This window comes from Gymnodraco acuticeps, unplaced genomic scaffold, assembly GCF_902827175.1.
Source record: "Gymnodraco acuticeps unplaced genomic scaffold, fGymAcu1.1, whole genome shotgun sequence".
Taxonomy (NCBI): domain Eukaryota; kingdom Metazoa; phylum Chordata; class Actinopteri; order Perciformes; family Bathydraconidae; genus Gymnodraco; species Gymnodraco acuticeps.
This window is the reverse complement of record NW_022992032.1, coordinates 312,707-328,957: the sequence shown is the minus strand read 5'-3', so window position 1 is coordinate 328,957 and position 16,251 is coordinate 312,707. Positions and strand designations below refer to the sequence as shown.

The 16,251-nt window shown below is 41.8% G+C and overlaps 2 protein-coding genes across 2 annotated transcripts in view; one reads left to right on the top strand and one right to left on the bottom strand.

Moving 5' to 3' along the window:
• Positions 1-1,144: 1,144 nt before the first annotated feature.
• tekt1 (tektin 1) lies at positions 1,145-14,464 on the bottom strand. Its single transcript, XM_034201655.1, is given in 9 exon segments — positions 1,145-1,972; positions 2,593-2,789; positions 4,676-4,901; positions 5,065-5,211; positions 5,345-5,409; positions 5,411-5,474; positions 6,171-6,336; positions 6,434-6,619; positions 14,087-14,464. Coding segments are annotated over 8 exon segments (1,191 nt in total). The 5' UTR covers positions 6,600-6,619; positions 14,087-14,464; the 3' UTR covers positions 1,145-1,812.
• The window catches only part of LOC117536664 (nucleolar protein dao-5-like), a 36,471-nt gene continuing 29,460 nt past the window's right edge, over positions 9,241-16,251 (top strand). The window contains exons 1-3 of the mRNA XM_034201616.1: positions 9,241-9,264; positions 10,113-10,131; positions 11,413-11,565. Coding sequence (XP_034057507.1) covers positions 9,241-9,264; positions 10,113-10,131; positions 11,413-11,565 — 196 coding nt within the window. The remainder of the gene's footprint in view (positions 9,265-10,112; positions 10,132-11,412; positions 11,566-16,251) is intronic.

The following is a 16,251-nucleotide window of genomic DNA, read 5'->3' as shown; positions in this document are numbered from 1 at the left end:
TGCTACTTCTACAGGTGCACCATAGAGAGCATCCTGACCTTCTACAGGTGCACCATAGAGAGGATCCTAACCTTCTACAGGTGCACCAGAGTATCCTGGCCTTCTACAGGTGCATCATAGAGAGCATCCTGACCTTCTACAGGTGCACCATAGAGAGGATCCATGACCTTCTACAGGTGCATCATAGAGAGCATCCTGACCTTCTACAGGTGCACCATAGAGAGGATCTTGACCTTCTACAGGTGCACCATAGAGAGCATCCTGACCTTCTACAGGTGCACCATAGAGAGGATCCTGACCTTCTACAGGTGCACCATAGAGAGGATCCTGATCTTCTACAGGTGCTCCATAGAGAGCATCCTGACCTTCTACAGGTGCACCAGAGGATCCTGACCTTCTACAGGTGCACCATAGAGAGGATCCTGACCTTCTACAGGTGCACCATAGAGAGGATCCTGATCTTCTACAGGTGCACCATAGAGAGCATCCTGACCTTCTACAGGTGCACCATAGAGAGGATCCTGACCTTCTACAGGTGCACCATAGAGAGGATCCTGACCTTCTACAGGTGCACCAGAGTATCCTGGCCTTCTACAGGTGCATCATAGAGAGCATCCTGACCTTCTACAGGTGCACCATAGAGAGGATCCTGACCTTCCACAGGTGCATCATAGAGAGCATCCTGACCTACAGGTGCACCATAGAGAGCATCCTGACCTTCTACAGGTGCATCATAGAGAGCATCCTGACCTTCCACAGGTGCATCATAGAGAGCATCCTGACCTTCTACAGGTGCACCATAGAGAGCATCCTGACCTTCTACAGGTGCACCATAGAGAGCATCCTGACCTTCTACAGGTGCACCATAGAGAGGATCCTGACCTTCTACAGGTGCACCATAGAGAGGATCCTGACCTTCTACAGGTGCACCATAGAGAGCATCCTGACCTTCTACAGGTGCACCATAGACAGCATCCTGACCTTCTGCAGGTGCTCCATAGAGAGGATCCTGACCTTCTACAGGTGCACCAGAGTATCCTGGCCTTCTACAGGTGCATCATAGAGAGCATCCTGACCTTCTACAGGTGCACCATAGAGAGCATACTGACCTTCTACAGGTGCTCCATAGAGAGGATCCTGACCTTCTACTTTCAGTAGTTGTTGGAGAGAAAACAGCTCAGAATATCAATCAAAACACTTTATTAATCCCAGGGGGAAATTATGTAAATCTAATGTATTGTATCCAAATTGAAACAACTGATAACAAACACAGTTACTAAACGATGCAAATAGCTTGTTTTGAATATGCATCGTATAAGGCTACTTTGACAGTAAAAAAGACATGTTAAAATGGATCAGGTGCTGTCGAAGTTAACATATTAAAGTAAAAACCTTACCAAATATGAGATTAATTTATCTCAAATACATAACATATTGCAGATGCACGTTATTACAAACTCTGTACATCATCTCCCTGTGCATGTGTAGACTATTGCATTTTCTTCATCTTGTAATTTAGAAAAAGAGGGAACACATTAGATATTGCTTACCTGAGTAACTTTTGTGTTTCAAGCAATTTCAACCAATAGGTGAAAGTAGTTTCGTTGCACATCATTGAGTAAAATATAAAGATTTTCTATCCATATTTGAATGTTAAAACAAATCTTCAAGGTTTTTCTTTATAAGGTCAAATGTAAACTATTTTCGTGATGGTTTAGAGCAGTATAACCATGAGTAATAATGATGAAGTATCATATGAAGTAGAAATACATATTATTTTAAGTGACTTTTATTTCAATAATTTCCGGTGGTTCAGAAGTTATGTATGATGATGGGCTCCCTGTGTTGGGCACAGACGACCTCGTCGATGTACAGCGAGCTGCCCTTCCTCTCGATGTTCTCCTGCAGCTCCAGCTGGCAGCGCACCAGAGCCCTCTGCTGCTCCTCAGAGCGGGACGCCGCCTCGCGCAGTCTGAGAGCGCAGAGAGAGAGACACACAATGACTCGCTGGAGACGACTGAAAACATCTCTGAACAATAGCCTACATCAGCCAATACTGGAAGAAGTTACCATATTTATTTTTGGAATCAGAAATGGCATGGATCTACTACGTAATCCATCTAAATCAGACAACATGGTAGGTAAAAGAAATTATAAGAAAAATAAAATTGACAGGCTTTCTTTCACTTTTTACAATGTTTTTTAACATGTTAACATTTCTATTTGCATCATCATAATGTTTGATTATTTCCACTTTGTTTTATTTATTTTAAGATTTGTTTTTGCCTGGCAAATAAAACCTATCCAAAACTTGAACAATAGCAGAGAATAGACATCCACAAATGCCATTTGATTCACAATAAAAAGATCACAGTTCACAGATAAGTTTTCCTTTTGTGTAATTCGTTTTTATATTTGCATATTGGTTTTATTATTATAATTTATTATTTATTATTAGTTTGGCGAGTTTATACATTTTTTAAAATATTTGTGGAAAATGTTTTATGTTTACAGATTACACATTTACACACACTGTTGATGTGCTCACTCAAATACAATTTAGCCAAATCTATCCTGCAGCCCTGCCCTCACCTGTTGATGTGAGCGTTGAGCTGCTGCACCTCGGCCAGCAGCTGGTTCTGGGCCGGGTCGTGGCACTGCTCTTTGCCCGGCCTCTGGCGGCGCAGCACCAGCCGGGCCTGAGCCAAACTCAGGACGTGCTCGCTGTCTGAGACGGCCACCTGCAGGTCCTCTCTGGTCCTCTGCTCGCTGGCAAACTCAAACAGAATCTAGAGAGGAAAGAGGGGAGAGAGGAGAGACACCCGGTCAACCTGTGTTTTCATTTAATGGTGAAATAAGAGGAAATCGCTAATCTGATATTAATACTTCTTTCTTTTTGTTCTGTCTATTCTTAATGAAAGGATCATCTGGGCAAGTGATGATGGTCCATCCATCCATCTTCTCCCGCTTATCCGTGGTCGGGTCGCGGGGGTAGCAGTTCCAGCAGAGAGCCCCAAACTTTCCTTTCCCTGGCGACATCAACCAGCTCTGACTGGGGGATCCCAAGGCGCTCCCAGGCCAGCGAAGAGATATAATCCCTCCACCTGGTCCTAGGTCTACCCCTTGGTCTCTTCCCAGCTGGACGTGCCTGGAACACCTCCCTAGGGAGGCGCCCAGGTGGCATCCTAACTAGGTGCCCGAACCACCTCAACTGGCTCCTTTCGACACGAAGGAGGAGTCCCTCCCGGATGACCGAACTTCTCACCTTATCCCTAAGGGAGACACCAGCCACCCTGCGGAGAAAACCCATCTCGGCCGCTTGTATCCGCGATCTCATTCTTTCGGTCATGACCCATCCTTCATGACCATAGGTGAGGGTAGGAACGAAAATGGCCCGGTAGACAGAGAGCTTTGCCTTCTGGCTCAGCTCCCTTTTCGTCACAACGGTGCGGTAAAGCGACTGCAGTACCGCTCCCGCTGCTCCGATTCTCCGGCCCATCTCACCCTCCATTGTTCCCTTACTCGAGAACAAGACCCCGAGATACTTGAACTCCTTCACTTGGGGTAAGGACTCATTCCCTACTTGGAGTGGACAGTCCATCGGTTTCCTGCTGAGAACCATGGCCTCAGATTTGGAGGTGCTGATCCTCATCCCAGCCGCTTCACACTCGGTTGCGAACCGATCCAGTGAGTGCTGAAGGTCGCAGACCGATGAAGCCATTAGAACCACATCATCTGCAAAAAGCAGTGGTGCAATCCTTAGTCCACCAAACTGCAGACCCCCTCCCCCATGACTACGCCTCGAAATCCGATCCATGTATATTACAAACAGGATTGGTGACAAAGCGCAGTCCTGGCGGAGGCCAACCCTCACCGGAAATGGGTCCGACTTACTGCAGAGGACCCGGACACAGCTCTCGCTTTGGGAGTACAGAGATTGGATGGCCCTGAGTAGAGACCCCCTCACCCCATACTCCCGCAGCACCTCCCACAGTAACTCCCTGGGAACTCGGCCATACGCCTTCTCCAAGTCTACAAAACACATGTAGACTGGATAAGCGTACTCCCAGGGCCCCTCCAGGATCCTTGCGACGATGGTGGCCATGTTTAATGGGCCGTCATCCTCAAAATAAAAAAGTAATATGTTTAATCTTACTTCAAGTGCTATTTATCAATCTACATTCTTTTGGTGTGAATTGCAAGCGTTGGAGATATTTGCTGTAGAGATGTCTGCCTTCTCTCCAGTTTAATGGCAGATGGTGGTCAAAAGCTCCAAAAAAATACATTAAAAAAAACTCAAAAGCAACTACTTTCTTTTGACCAAACTTCCCCCAAGGGAGCGTGCATCTTCAATTCGGCAATTTTTTTTCCTAATTTAATCTGCAACTCACAACAAAGTCAGTGGACTATTTGACTGGGTATTATTTTTGCTTGGTTAATTGTAAGACATCACTATGGGCTTATCTCTACAATTGACAACTTACCCCAAAACAATCTAGATTGATAAATAGCACTTCAGGTAAAAGGAGAAATATGCTTTTGATGGGACTGTTCCTTTAATAAAAATCAATACTGACATGATAAATCAAGCCAGTTCTTCTCTTTTACAACAGTTGCCTCCCACTTCCTTTCACCTCTTTCTGCCGAATACACACCTCACATTTATCTGCATTACCTTAGCCAGCTGATCCTCCATCAGTCCCTTTGCAGACTTGATCTCCTGGACGTTGAGCTGAAATGTTTCTGTGGTGGCCTGGAACTGCTTCTGCATGTCGGCCAGCGTCTGCTCCAGGAGAGACTCCACCATGGCCCTCAGGGACAGAGAGTTGACCTGCTGCTGCTCTGCTTTGGCCATGTTGATGTCCGAAATGTTCTCCCACTGCTCTGGAGTCACAGTGAAGCTGAGAGAGGAGGGAGTTTAAAACAACTTATACAGACCTGGAGCTAACAAAATGTATTTTTGTTCTGTGCTGTAATGTAATTAATTGAAATCATGAATGTCAAAATAGCTTAGAAACTGCCTTTACACAGATGTTATATTGTTTTCCTGGCTTTATGGTTTACCTCTGCAGAAGAGTTTGGGTGTTTTTGGGCCTCTGCTGGTTATTGGTGGAGTGAGCGGTCATTAAGGCACACGAGTTGTCGATGCACTGAGCTGCAAACTTTTCCTTCAGATCCTGCTCCAGATGGTACTTAATGGATCGATTCAATCTGGAACACGAAGCAACATGTTCATTTTCCGTGCCACGTATTTGTGATTCGATTTTCTTATCAGTTTTATAGACAATTTACGTTAGAAAGGTAAGGTCCCCTGTATAGATCATACAGAGTTCTTCTTCCCTACCGTATCTGCTCAGTGATCTGCTCGGCTACACGGTGCAGAAGGGAAGCCACTCCCTCGATCACCCCCCCTCTCCCTCAGCAGCTCTCTGTCCACCTCGTCATGGAGCCTCTCAGGAGGAACACGTTTCATTCTGAAAACCAGGGAACAACAAAAAACAATTATCACCTTCATCCTTACTGATATTGTTTTTTTTAACATGTAAACTTCATAGTTAGAGAAAGTAGTGTAAAAGTTAGAACTTCATGATACCGAAAACTAGCAATAGCTCCCAATCCATATTGTGCATGTTTCTCCTGATGGTTCAAGCCTCACCTTCAGAGGTTAGAGAAGTATATTATACTTATGTTAAGTAGAAGTACCAGAGTGTAGGAATACTCTGTTACAAGTAAAAGTCCTGAATTGTAAATGTTAATCAAGTAAAAGTGCAAAAGTATTTGCATCTAAATATAGTAAAAGTACCAAAAGTAAAAGTAGTCATTGTGCAGATTGGTCCATTTCAGAATAATATATATGATATGTTTTATAATGATTGATCATGAAAGTGTTCTCAAAGCTGGTGAAGGTGCAGCTAGTTTGAATGACTTTGTATACTGCAGGGTAGCTGGTGGATTTACTCCAGGTGGAACTAAAGTCTGATTTAAGTGTTGAATATAAATCAAATCATGAATCAACATTTGAAAAGTAACTAACGGTATTTAAAAAATGTAGTGGAGTAAACCATTAACCTCTGAATTGTAGTGGGGTAGAAGTACAAAGTAGCCAAAATGTAAATGTTACTTAAGTACAGTTCTTGAGTAGATGTACTTTACTTCACACCACTGCTCACCTCTCCTCCAGACAGACCACGGTGACCCTCAGAGGCTCTCCGCAGGCCCCCAGGGCTTTCCCCACTCTCCTCTGCAACTCTATGAGGACATCGATCTCCAGGATAATCTCCTCCAGCTTCAGCTCCAACTCCTTCTTCAGAAACTGGATGTCTCTGACCCGCTGATCTGAACAGCAGGGGGGGGGAGGAAGAAAAACAGTTCAGCTCTGTGGTCTTTACAACATTATGAGCTAAACACAGTGTTTATTTGTCTTCCTACTTACCTAGTTGCCTGTTGTCATCATTTTGCATGCGTTTGCACGCTTTGTCAGTATCCTGGATGAGCCTCTTGCATTCTGCTCTGAAGAGCACAGAGTGGTTCCGCATCACCTCGATATTCTCAAGATCAGGTCCAACACACTGCTCGATGCTACGGTCCGGGGTAGACATTATGCTCCTCTGGTAGGTCACTAAAAACATATATGAAATGATTGGAAATGTGGCTGCCTTATGTTGAAAGATGAAGGAAAGCACTTCTAAAGTAAAGGGAAATTAAGACATAAACACATCCAGTGCAAATGTATTGCATCCTACCTTAGTTGGTTGATATGAGATGGAACTAGAAACCAACATTTCTTTATGTTCAGGGATCAAGTTTCAATTATTATCATTAATACAAAATGATAACACATTTTTTAATTGATCATTTTTACAAGCAGCAACATACAGTATGGATATTGAATTCTCTGGACAGATATTATGGCAATTTTTTGCCATAGAACATTTGACGTTTGCCTAAATACGACCTGCCACTGTAAGAGTATATTCTACATTGTATAACAACTCTTGTTTGAAAATTAATAGAAATATTTTAAAGGAAAAAAAAGACATCAAGTAAGCATTGTCGATCAACTTTGAGTATGTTTGAGTACCAAGCATCATTAATATAGACATAGAGTCCAGCTCCCCTCTCTGGTGTATACTTTGTAGCCTATTTAAGAATTGTTATATAGTTGTTATATGGGCCATTCTACCGAATTGGTTCAAAGTCAGGTTGGATATATTTTGAAATGTTGTATGTTTTATCCCCAAAACTTTGTCCGTATATTGTACCATATCTAAAGTACACATATCTAGTAAAAATAACCGTCATTGTATTTTCAGACTGTGTTGGAATGTTTTTCCTCTCCCAAAAATTGTCACTACAGAAACATAGAAATACAGTACAGTAAAAAAGTATTAGAATAACCTGTTAAGGTTGTGTTTCCTTCCCTTCTCTAAAAAGTATTTTTACAAATATTTCTTGAAGGTCTTCACAATTAAATCAATAAAAAAAAACGTTTAAACCAAATGTTAAAGTTCAATTTATACAATTCATCAAAATCAAAATGCAATCTTTCTTTGTAAAAGGCATAATATGGATCATATTGATTCGAGAGTTGATGATTGATGAAATTGAACATACATTAAACCATGACAAACGTTATGTTGGCTAGTTAAATAGCCCAGACAATTGTTTGTAGATAGCTAACATTTTAAACCGTTACATGTTTTGTTTACGTTAGCAAGCCCCAAATAACGTGGTTTATACTATTTTAACTGTTATCTTGGTGTCAAACGGACATGAGAAACGTGTTTTTTTCTCACTAGCCTTATAACAATACTTTTAAAAAAGTCATTTAATACCATACCTTGTTACTTGCAGTTGAAAAACACCCGGATAAAAGTGTAAGTGTGGATACCGTCTATTGTTTCGACGACCGAACTGCCTCTCAAATGTAATGTACAAAACAAATGGTTACTGTGGCAACGGAGAACACGTCATGGCGGAAACGGTCAATATTCTAGAATAACTTTACATTAATAATAAGAAAATAAATATATTGACTGTTTTACACAATTCATTTTTGAAAGTATTACAAAACATCTCTAAATTGTATTCTTTTTATTTTATCAAAACCCATCTAGAAATGGATTGAAAATAATCATGTTGAGAAACGTTAGAAAAAACAATGGATTGTTACTGCCCTATGGAGAAATATAAAATAAAATGATAGGCTATGTATTGGTGTTTCATGCAACAGAATAAAGGGCTGGATAGCTAAGATTTTGCAAATGAACCTTGTAGAGAATACAATTAATTTTTTTGTATTATCTTTTTCTTTATGGTGAGTTAGTTCAAAGTGCGGTCCTACAACAAGAGAAAAACGCTTTAACAAAACAATTAAGTATTCATACAGATATTTACTAAGAGTATTTTATGGTCTATTTAAAAATACATTTAATTAGATAGTGGTAAGCTAACTATATACAAAAGCAACATTTATAGGGTACTTTCTATTGGGAAGTAGCTGTCCCAAACCCTGACATCTAAATTTCAATTTCTGTAAATATAAATACCACTTAGAACATTTTTTTGAAGATGTTTTTTTTCAATGATGTATTTCAAAGATCTTTATGATAAAGTTTAAACAGAAGTTGGAAGATTCACCCCTGCATTTTGGATCAGGCAGTGACACTTCTGTACCTCATCGCTGGATGGTAAGTAGCTAAACCCCATATACTTTTGAAAGAAATCTGTTCCAAAATCTGAAATTCGGCGTGTAACCTTAAGAATTGACACTACCGAACAATTATTCTCTTCAAATAAGTAACTTATTATTACTATGTTTTCATGTGTGTACACCATGGTGTACACCTCTTCAAAGACGTGTGCTAGCCATGTGCTTGCTGGCATTCTTTAGTTATGCTCAAAGTTATCTAGAATTGTAACTACCGAAATAGTCACTACCGAAACATATGGTAACGTTTTGGTGGTGACATGATCATTTTGGTAGTGACAAAATGGAATGGTAAGTAATTAAATCCCATCATTTTGAAATAAAAGTGTTCTAAAGCCTGAACATCAGTGTGTAACTTTAAGAATGGAACACATCATCTCTTAAATAAAGTACACCGTTTGGGGTTTTATGCAAAATATTATGTTTGCAAAGCTATTCCTATAGCCATGTGTTTTGCTCACAGACTGTATTGCTAGAGGGTCCTGGAAGCTGGTCACGGGAAAGGGCCTGCCGACAGTGTTGGAGCCACCATGAAGAGAACTGCTGATTCACAGGTAGCCATAGCAGTATGGCTACCTGTGTGTATATATATATATATGTGTATATATATATGTATATATATATATATATATATATTCATATAAATATATATATACAATTTCAGAAACAAACAAAGTATGAGGGCACTCTCATAATAACATAACACTGTCAGAGACTGGATATATCCAGTCCCCCCTCCCTCTCTCTGGTCGCTATGGGGAATTGAAATTACGGCCCAACATTTTTATTTACAATTATTAAAAGTAAGCAGAGAAACCAAACCAACTGAGACCCGTCTGTCTGCCGCATCTACACATGCAGCTACACACTGTACAACACACACCCACACACTGTACCACATTTACATTGTTAATTCATAATCTTCAAAGCATTAAAGGGGACCTGTCATGCAAAATGCACTTTTTGATGTCTTTTTGTGTCCCCGGTGTGTCAGAGAACTCACAAAGTGTCAGAAAACAAAACCCTCTCTCTTTTCCTCCGTACCCAAATCTCTAAAAACGGGGGAACAACGGAGCTGATCCAGATTTGCGTGGACCCACGGCCCTATTACACTGAACAAAAATATAAATGCAACACTTTTGTTTTTGCTCCCATTTTTCATGAGATGAACTCAAAGATCTAAAACATTTTCTATATACACACAATAACCATTTCTCTCAAATATTGTTCACAAATCTGTGATAGTGAGCACTTCTCCTTCGCCGAGATAATCCATCCCACCTCACAGGTGTGGCATATCAAGATGCTGATTAGACAGCATGATTATTGCACAGGTGTGCCTTAGGCTGGCCACAATAAAAGGTAAATTAGGTAAAAGCTAGATTAGTTCTTCATAAAATAGGTTGATTTGAAGAAGAAAGGTAACATACACTCACCAGCCACTTTATTAGGTACACCTTGCTAGTACCGGGTTGGACCCCCTTTTGCCTTCAGCTTCACCTTAATTCTTTGTGGCATAGACTCAACAAGGTGCTGGAAACATTCCTCAGAGATTTTGGTCCATATTGACATGATGGCAATCACGCTGTTGCTGCTGATTGGTCGGCTGCACATCCATGATGCAAATCTCTCGTTCCACCAAATCCCAAAGGTGCTCTATTGGATTGAGATCTGCTGACTGTGGAGGCCATTTTAGTGGCAGTAAACTCATTGTCATGTTCAAGAAACCAGTTGGAGATGATTTGAGCTTTGTGACATGGCACGTTATCCTGCTGGAAGATGGTTACACTGTGGTCATAAAGGGATGGACATGGTCAGCAAAAATACTCAGGCAGGCTGTGGCGTTTTAACCATGCCCAAGGGGCCCAAAGTATGCCAAGAAGATATCCCCCACACCATTACACCTTCACCACCAGCCTGAACCGTTGATAGACGCCAGGATGGATCCATACTTTCATGTTGTTTACACCAAACTCTGACCCTGTGGTCCTAATGTTGCAGTAGAAATCGAGACTCATCAGACCAGGCAACATTTTTCCAATCTTCTATTGTCCAATTTTGTTCAGCCTGTGCAAATTGTAGCCTTAGTTTCCTGTCCGTAGCTGACAGGAGTGGCAACCTGTGTGGTCTTCTGCTGCTGTAGCCCCTCTGCTTCAAGGTTCCACATGTTGTGCGTTCAGAGATGGTCCTCTGCATACCTTGGTTGTAACGAGTGGTTCTTTTAGTTACTGTTGCCTTTCTATCATCTTGGACCAGTCTGGCCATTCTCCTCTGACCTCTGGCATCAACAAGGCATTTTTGCCCAGAGAACTGCCGCTCACTGGATATTTTCCCTTTTCGGACCATTCTCTGTAAACCCTTGAGATGGTTGTGTGTGATAATCCCAGTAGATCAGCAGTTTATGAAATACTCAGACCAGCCGTCTGGCACAACACCCATGCCATGTTCAAAGTCACTTAAATCACCTTTCTTCCCCTTTCTCATGCTCTGTTTGAACTTCACCAGGTCGTCTTGACCATGTCTATATAATGCATTGAGTTGCTGCCATGTGATTGGCTGATTAGATATTTGTATTAACAAGCAGTTGAACAGATGAACCTAATAAAGTGGCCAGTCAGTGTGTGTTCTCTACATTGACATGTAACAGAAAGGTGCTGTTCTCTGTAGCAGACACGTAATTGTAACTATCATTATTTACACAGAATCCCTGGATAACGATGATCATGATTCGGATTATGAGCCTCTAAGTAAAGCTGGCAAGAAACATTACCCCAAACGTGAGAGAAAGTCACCATCTGGGACTCCTAGAAAAGCGGCCTCAGTCAGATCACAAAGGAACGCAGCAAGGAAAAAGGGTAGGAGTTCAAACTTCTAGTATTTAGAAACTTTACTACTCTATATCTCAATACTTTTTCCCCCTTTACAAACATATTTTTAAGTATAATACAAACAGGTTAAACTTGACTTGTGCATTCAGTAGTCGTCTATAAGCAACATATTTACATGTGCTTTGCTAACCAAACTCAAGTACTTTCACTACATTATCAAACTATGTGTGCATTTAGTAACTGATGAACACAGAGGCTATCTCAAAGAATGCGTGTAGCAATTAACTCAGTAGTTACTACAGTAACAAAGTAGATTACTAAAATAGAATACATTTGCACTGTGAAACAAAACTTTAAGTCTCAATATGGCATAACTGTGTGAACTAACAGTTTAGAGTCATTGTTCTCAGAGTGGTATGCTTATGCATACATGACAAAGCTTCAGTCTCTGTATTTGGGATTAGGCTTGGTAGCACGGCCTGAGCGTGTCCTGTAGACACTCTCAGTGTCTGACAGCAGTTTAGCTGTGGGAACATCAGCCCTCATGTGTTCACTGTTCAGTGATTCCTGTGTGTGCGTGTTACAATCTGTAAACTCAAGTGCTGTGTCCTGATGATCAGTGTCACTTGTGGAGGTGTGTGACGGGACAGGCTCAGCTACAGGCAGAATGTGCTTACGATTCCTTCTGTACAGCTTCCCGTCTGAGTGGACAACGTATGACCGGGGTTCCTTGCAAATCTGTTGAATAATTCCAGTCCTGTTGTAACCTTGTGGGGTCTGCATCCTAACAACCTGACCTTCCATCAAAGGTTGTAGTGGTCGGCTTGACTTATCATAGCACTGTTTTTGATACAGCCTCTTGTTTAGAAGCTGGGCTTTTACCTCTTGTGGATGACGCATGTCTGGCTCAAGCAGCTTCACCGAGACTGGGAGTATTGTACGTGTTTGTCTCGACATCAGTCTCTGTGCAGGAGATCCTAATGTTGTGTCACGTGGTACATTCCTGATGTTTAATAGGTTAAGAAAAACATCAGTTCCATCTCTATGAGATTTCTCCATGAGCTGCTTAGCACTGCGCACAGCCCGTTCAGCTAGCCCGTTGGACTGGGGATACTCAGGGCTGCTGGTAATATGAGTGAAGTCCCACTGTGAAGCAAAGTCTTTAAAGCGCTGGCTAGTAAACTGCCTCCCATTGTCTGACATGAGGGTGTGAGGTGTTCCATGAACTGAGAAATGTATTTTCAGCTTTGCAATGACTGTTGCTGCAGTGATATCACGAAGCACGTCTATCTCATACCAGCCTGAATATGAGTCCACTAGCACTAAGTATTGCTGATTGTGCCACTCAAAGATGTCAGTTGCTACAGTTGACCACGGCAGGTCTGGAACTGGATGCAGATTGAGTGGTTCTTTCTGCTGGTGTGGTTTTGTGCTGTTACACACTGAGCATGACTGTATTTCTGTGTGAATGTTGTCTGTCATAGTTGGCCAGAAAACAATGCCACGTGCTCTCCGCTTTGTAGCTTCTTCACCAGGATGTCCTCTGTGCATGATGCTGATGTATTCTTTCTGTAGTGATAGAGGAATAACTGCTTTGTGATCCTTCATTATTACTCCATTTTCAACAATCAGTTCGTCTCTGAAACGAAAATATGGCATGTGGAAGATTATGCTGTTTGGGCGACCACCCGTGTCTGATAGTGGTGCTGAGTGTTTGCAGAGTCATGTCTTCAGCGGTGTGCCTCTCTAACTCTTCTAAGCGAGAAGAAGATATGTAGTTAACAGTCATTAGGTCGAAGTTGTCCTCTTCTTCAGCTTGCTGAACTGTGGAGCTGCGGGGAGCTCGTGACAAAGTGTCAGCCAGGAACATTTGCTTTCCGCATTTGTACACAAGAGTGATGTCGTACTTTTGTAGTCGTAGCATCATTCTTTGTAGTCTTGCAGGTGCTGTGTGTATGGGCTTTTTTAGTATGGTGACGAGGGGCTGGTGGTCTGTTTCAATAGTGACATGCAAAGACCACTGCCAACAACTCCTTTTCGATTTGAGCATATCTGGTTTCTGTTTCAGTTAGCGTACGCGAAACATACGCTACAGGTTTTCCTTCCTGCAAACACGCTGCACCGAGTCCGTACTGTGAAGCGTCACAGGTAAGTGTCACTGGCTTGTCAACATCATAGTATAGCAACACCGGTGGGCAAGACATGCGTTTCTTTAAATCTTCAAAAGCTTTCTGCTGCTGTTCATGCCATGTCCATTCTGTGTCTTTATGTGTGAGCTGCCATAGTGGAGCTGACAGCTGGCTGAAGTTTGGTATGAACTTTCCAAGGTAGTTGACCATCCCCAGAAATATTTGTAAGGCTGGGACGTCTGCTGGCACTGGCATCTCACTAATAGCACTTGTTTTGGAAGGATCTGCTTTGAGTCCCTCACTGGTGAAAACATGGCTTAGCCTGAACTTGCACTTGAGGGGGTTAAACCTTAAATTAACCTCCCTGACCCTGTTAAGCACTTTTCTCAGGTTGGCGTCGTGCTCTGCAACATCTTTACCTGCAATAATGATATCATCAACGATGATTTCACAGGGGTATCCAGCGAAAATCTGTTCCACGGGGCGCTGGAACACCTCGCTGGCAGAATTGATTCCGCTGTGGCATTCTTAGAAATCTGTAACGACCACAAGGGGAGCTGAAAGTGGTTAACATGGAAGACTTATGGTCGAGTGGATTAATGCATATCCTGATTTCTTGTTTGTCCTTTTTGCTAGTGGCTACCATAGAGGACACCCAATCAGTGGGCTCTGAGACAGGAATGATGACGCCCAGTTCCTGCATCTTGTCGAGTTCAGCTTTGACTCTGTCTTTCATAGCCACAGGTATGCGATGTGCAGGACGAACGACTGGTTTTACATCTGGGTCGAGGGTCATGGAGTACGTCACAGGTAGATTTCCAAGCTCATCAGAGAAGAGATCGCTGTATTCTGTTTGGATCTCAACTGAAAAATCATCTTCAGTGGGGCTTAATTGATGAACGGCTTCACTGAATGAAACTAGTCCCATCCGTCTGCACGTTCGTAGCCCAAGCAGTGGCAGGACATCCTCTTCTACAATGTAGAATGGCAGTGTGTGGACTTTTCCCATTAGGTGGCACTGCAGTCGGACTACACCCGCAGTTTTGATTTTGCTTCCACCATATGCAACAAGATTAGTGGATTTAAAACACGTCTGTATTTGTTAATCTCCTTTTATCACATTGAATGACATTTTTGACAGAACATTGTACTTCGCACCAGTGTCTACTTTCATCTCAACTACATTGTCATTGATGTGCACAGTGAAAAAGCCTCATCATTTTTTTCTATCTGTGCATCAGTTGCATCAACACTTACTTGCAGTGTTACGCCATCAACATAGAATGTTTCATCTGTAGTTGTATCAGCTTGATCAGGTTCTAGTTGATGAACTATCCTCCTGGGCCCTTGCTTGTTATATGTTTGTTGTATGGACTTGCAACACTTCTTGAAATGATTCCACTTTTTGCAGGTATGACACTGTTGACCATTAGCTGGACAGTTGTCCCTCTTTGCTGCATGACTACCTCCACAGTTGTAGCAGTTGGAAATACAGCTAACTCCATTTGCCTGAGGTTTCCTTTTGTTGTCGTATTTTCGTATTCCTCTCTGGTAAGTCTGAACTGAATCCACATTTGTGGCAGAGTGCTGTGGTGTGGCAGAGCTAGCGTTTTATTGTGCTCTTCAGTCATCTCATGGATCTGACATGTTAATAGCCTTGATTAGGGTTAAATCACAGTCTCTCAGGAGCATTTTCCTTAAGTTGTCATTACTGATACCACAGACCAGTCTATCTCTGATTAGTTCTTCATAGAGATTTCCAAATTTGCAGCTCTTTGCCTTGATCCTTAAAGCACTGACATACGATTCAATTCACTCACCAACTTTTTGATTCCTTGTATTGAACTTGTGTCTTTCCATAGTGACATTTGTTTGAGGGTTGCACATCTCCCTACATTTTCTTTTCAGACACTCCGGGTCTTCTTTAGACTCTGCATGAGTGATGATTGATTGATTGATTGAAAAGTTTATTAACAGCTTGTATATTGGGTACAGTACAGTACAGCTCAAAACATACAATTGTTAAGGGGATGCAGACCAGAGAAAGACTTTCGTCTTGTTTACATCAGGGTCCCCCATTTCCAATTCATCATGTCATTTAAGACATATAAGACATATTTGACATACAGATGGCTTATTTACAATTTACATACAGGTGGTTTTTTACATACAGATTGCTTATTTACAATTTTCATTTTAGATTTCGTTCTAATACATCCTAACCGGACATTTAAGACATACCAAGTCTACAGATATACAGTTAGTAACAGAGTCTAAAATGTGAGTATATACATAGATGGGGGGGGGGAAGCTGTCCATTGAACGACAGGTTGAGATTTGTACCATTACCGGGGCCAGTTTTGCAATGCTCTCCCCCGAAGGTGCTCTTTAAGAGAGGTTTTGAAGGTAAGTATAGTTTTACTTTCCTTTACAGTTGTGGGAAGAGCGTTCCACCTTGATGTGGCATAATTGCGAAACGTGTATTCCCCCTTTTTTGTGCCAAATCTGGGTTTCACATGATTTGTGGAGCTCCCTCTGGTGTTATGATCATAGTATTCCTTGACCTTTGGGAAGAATTTTGACA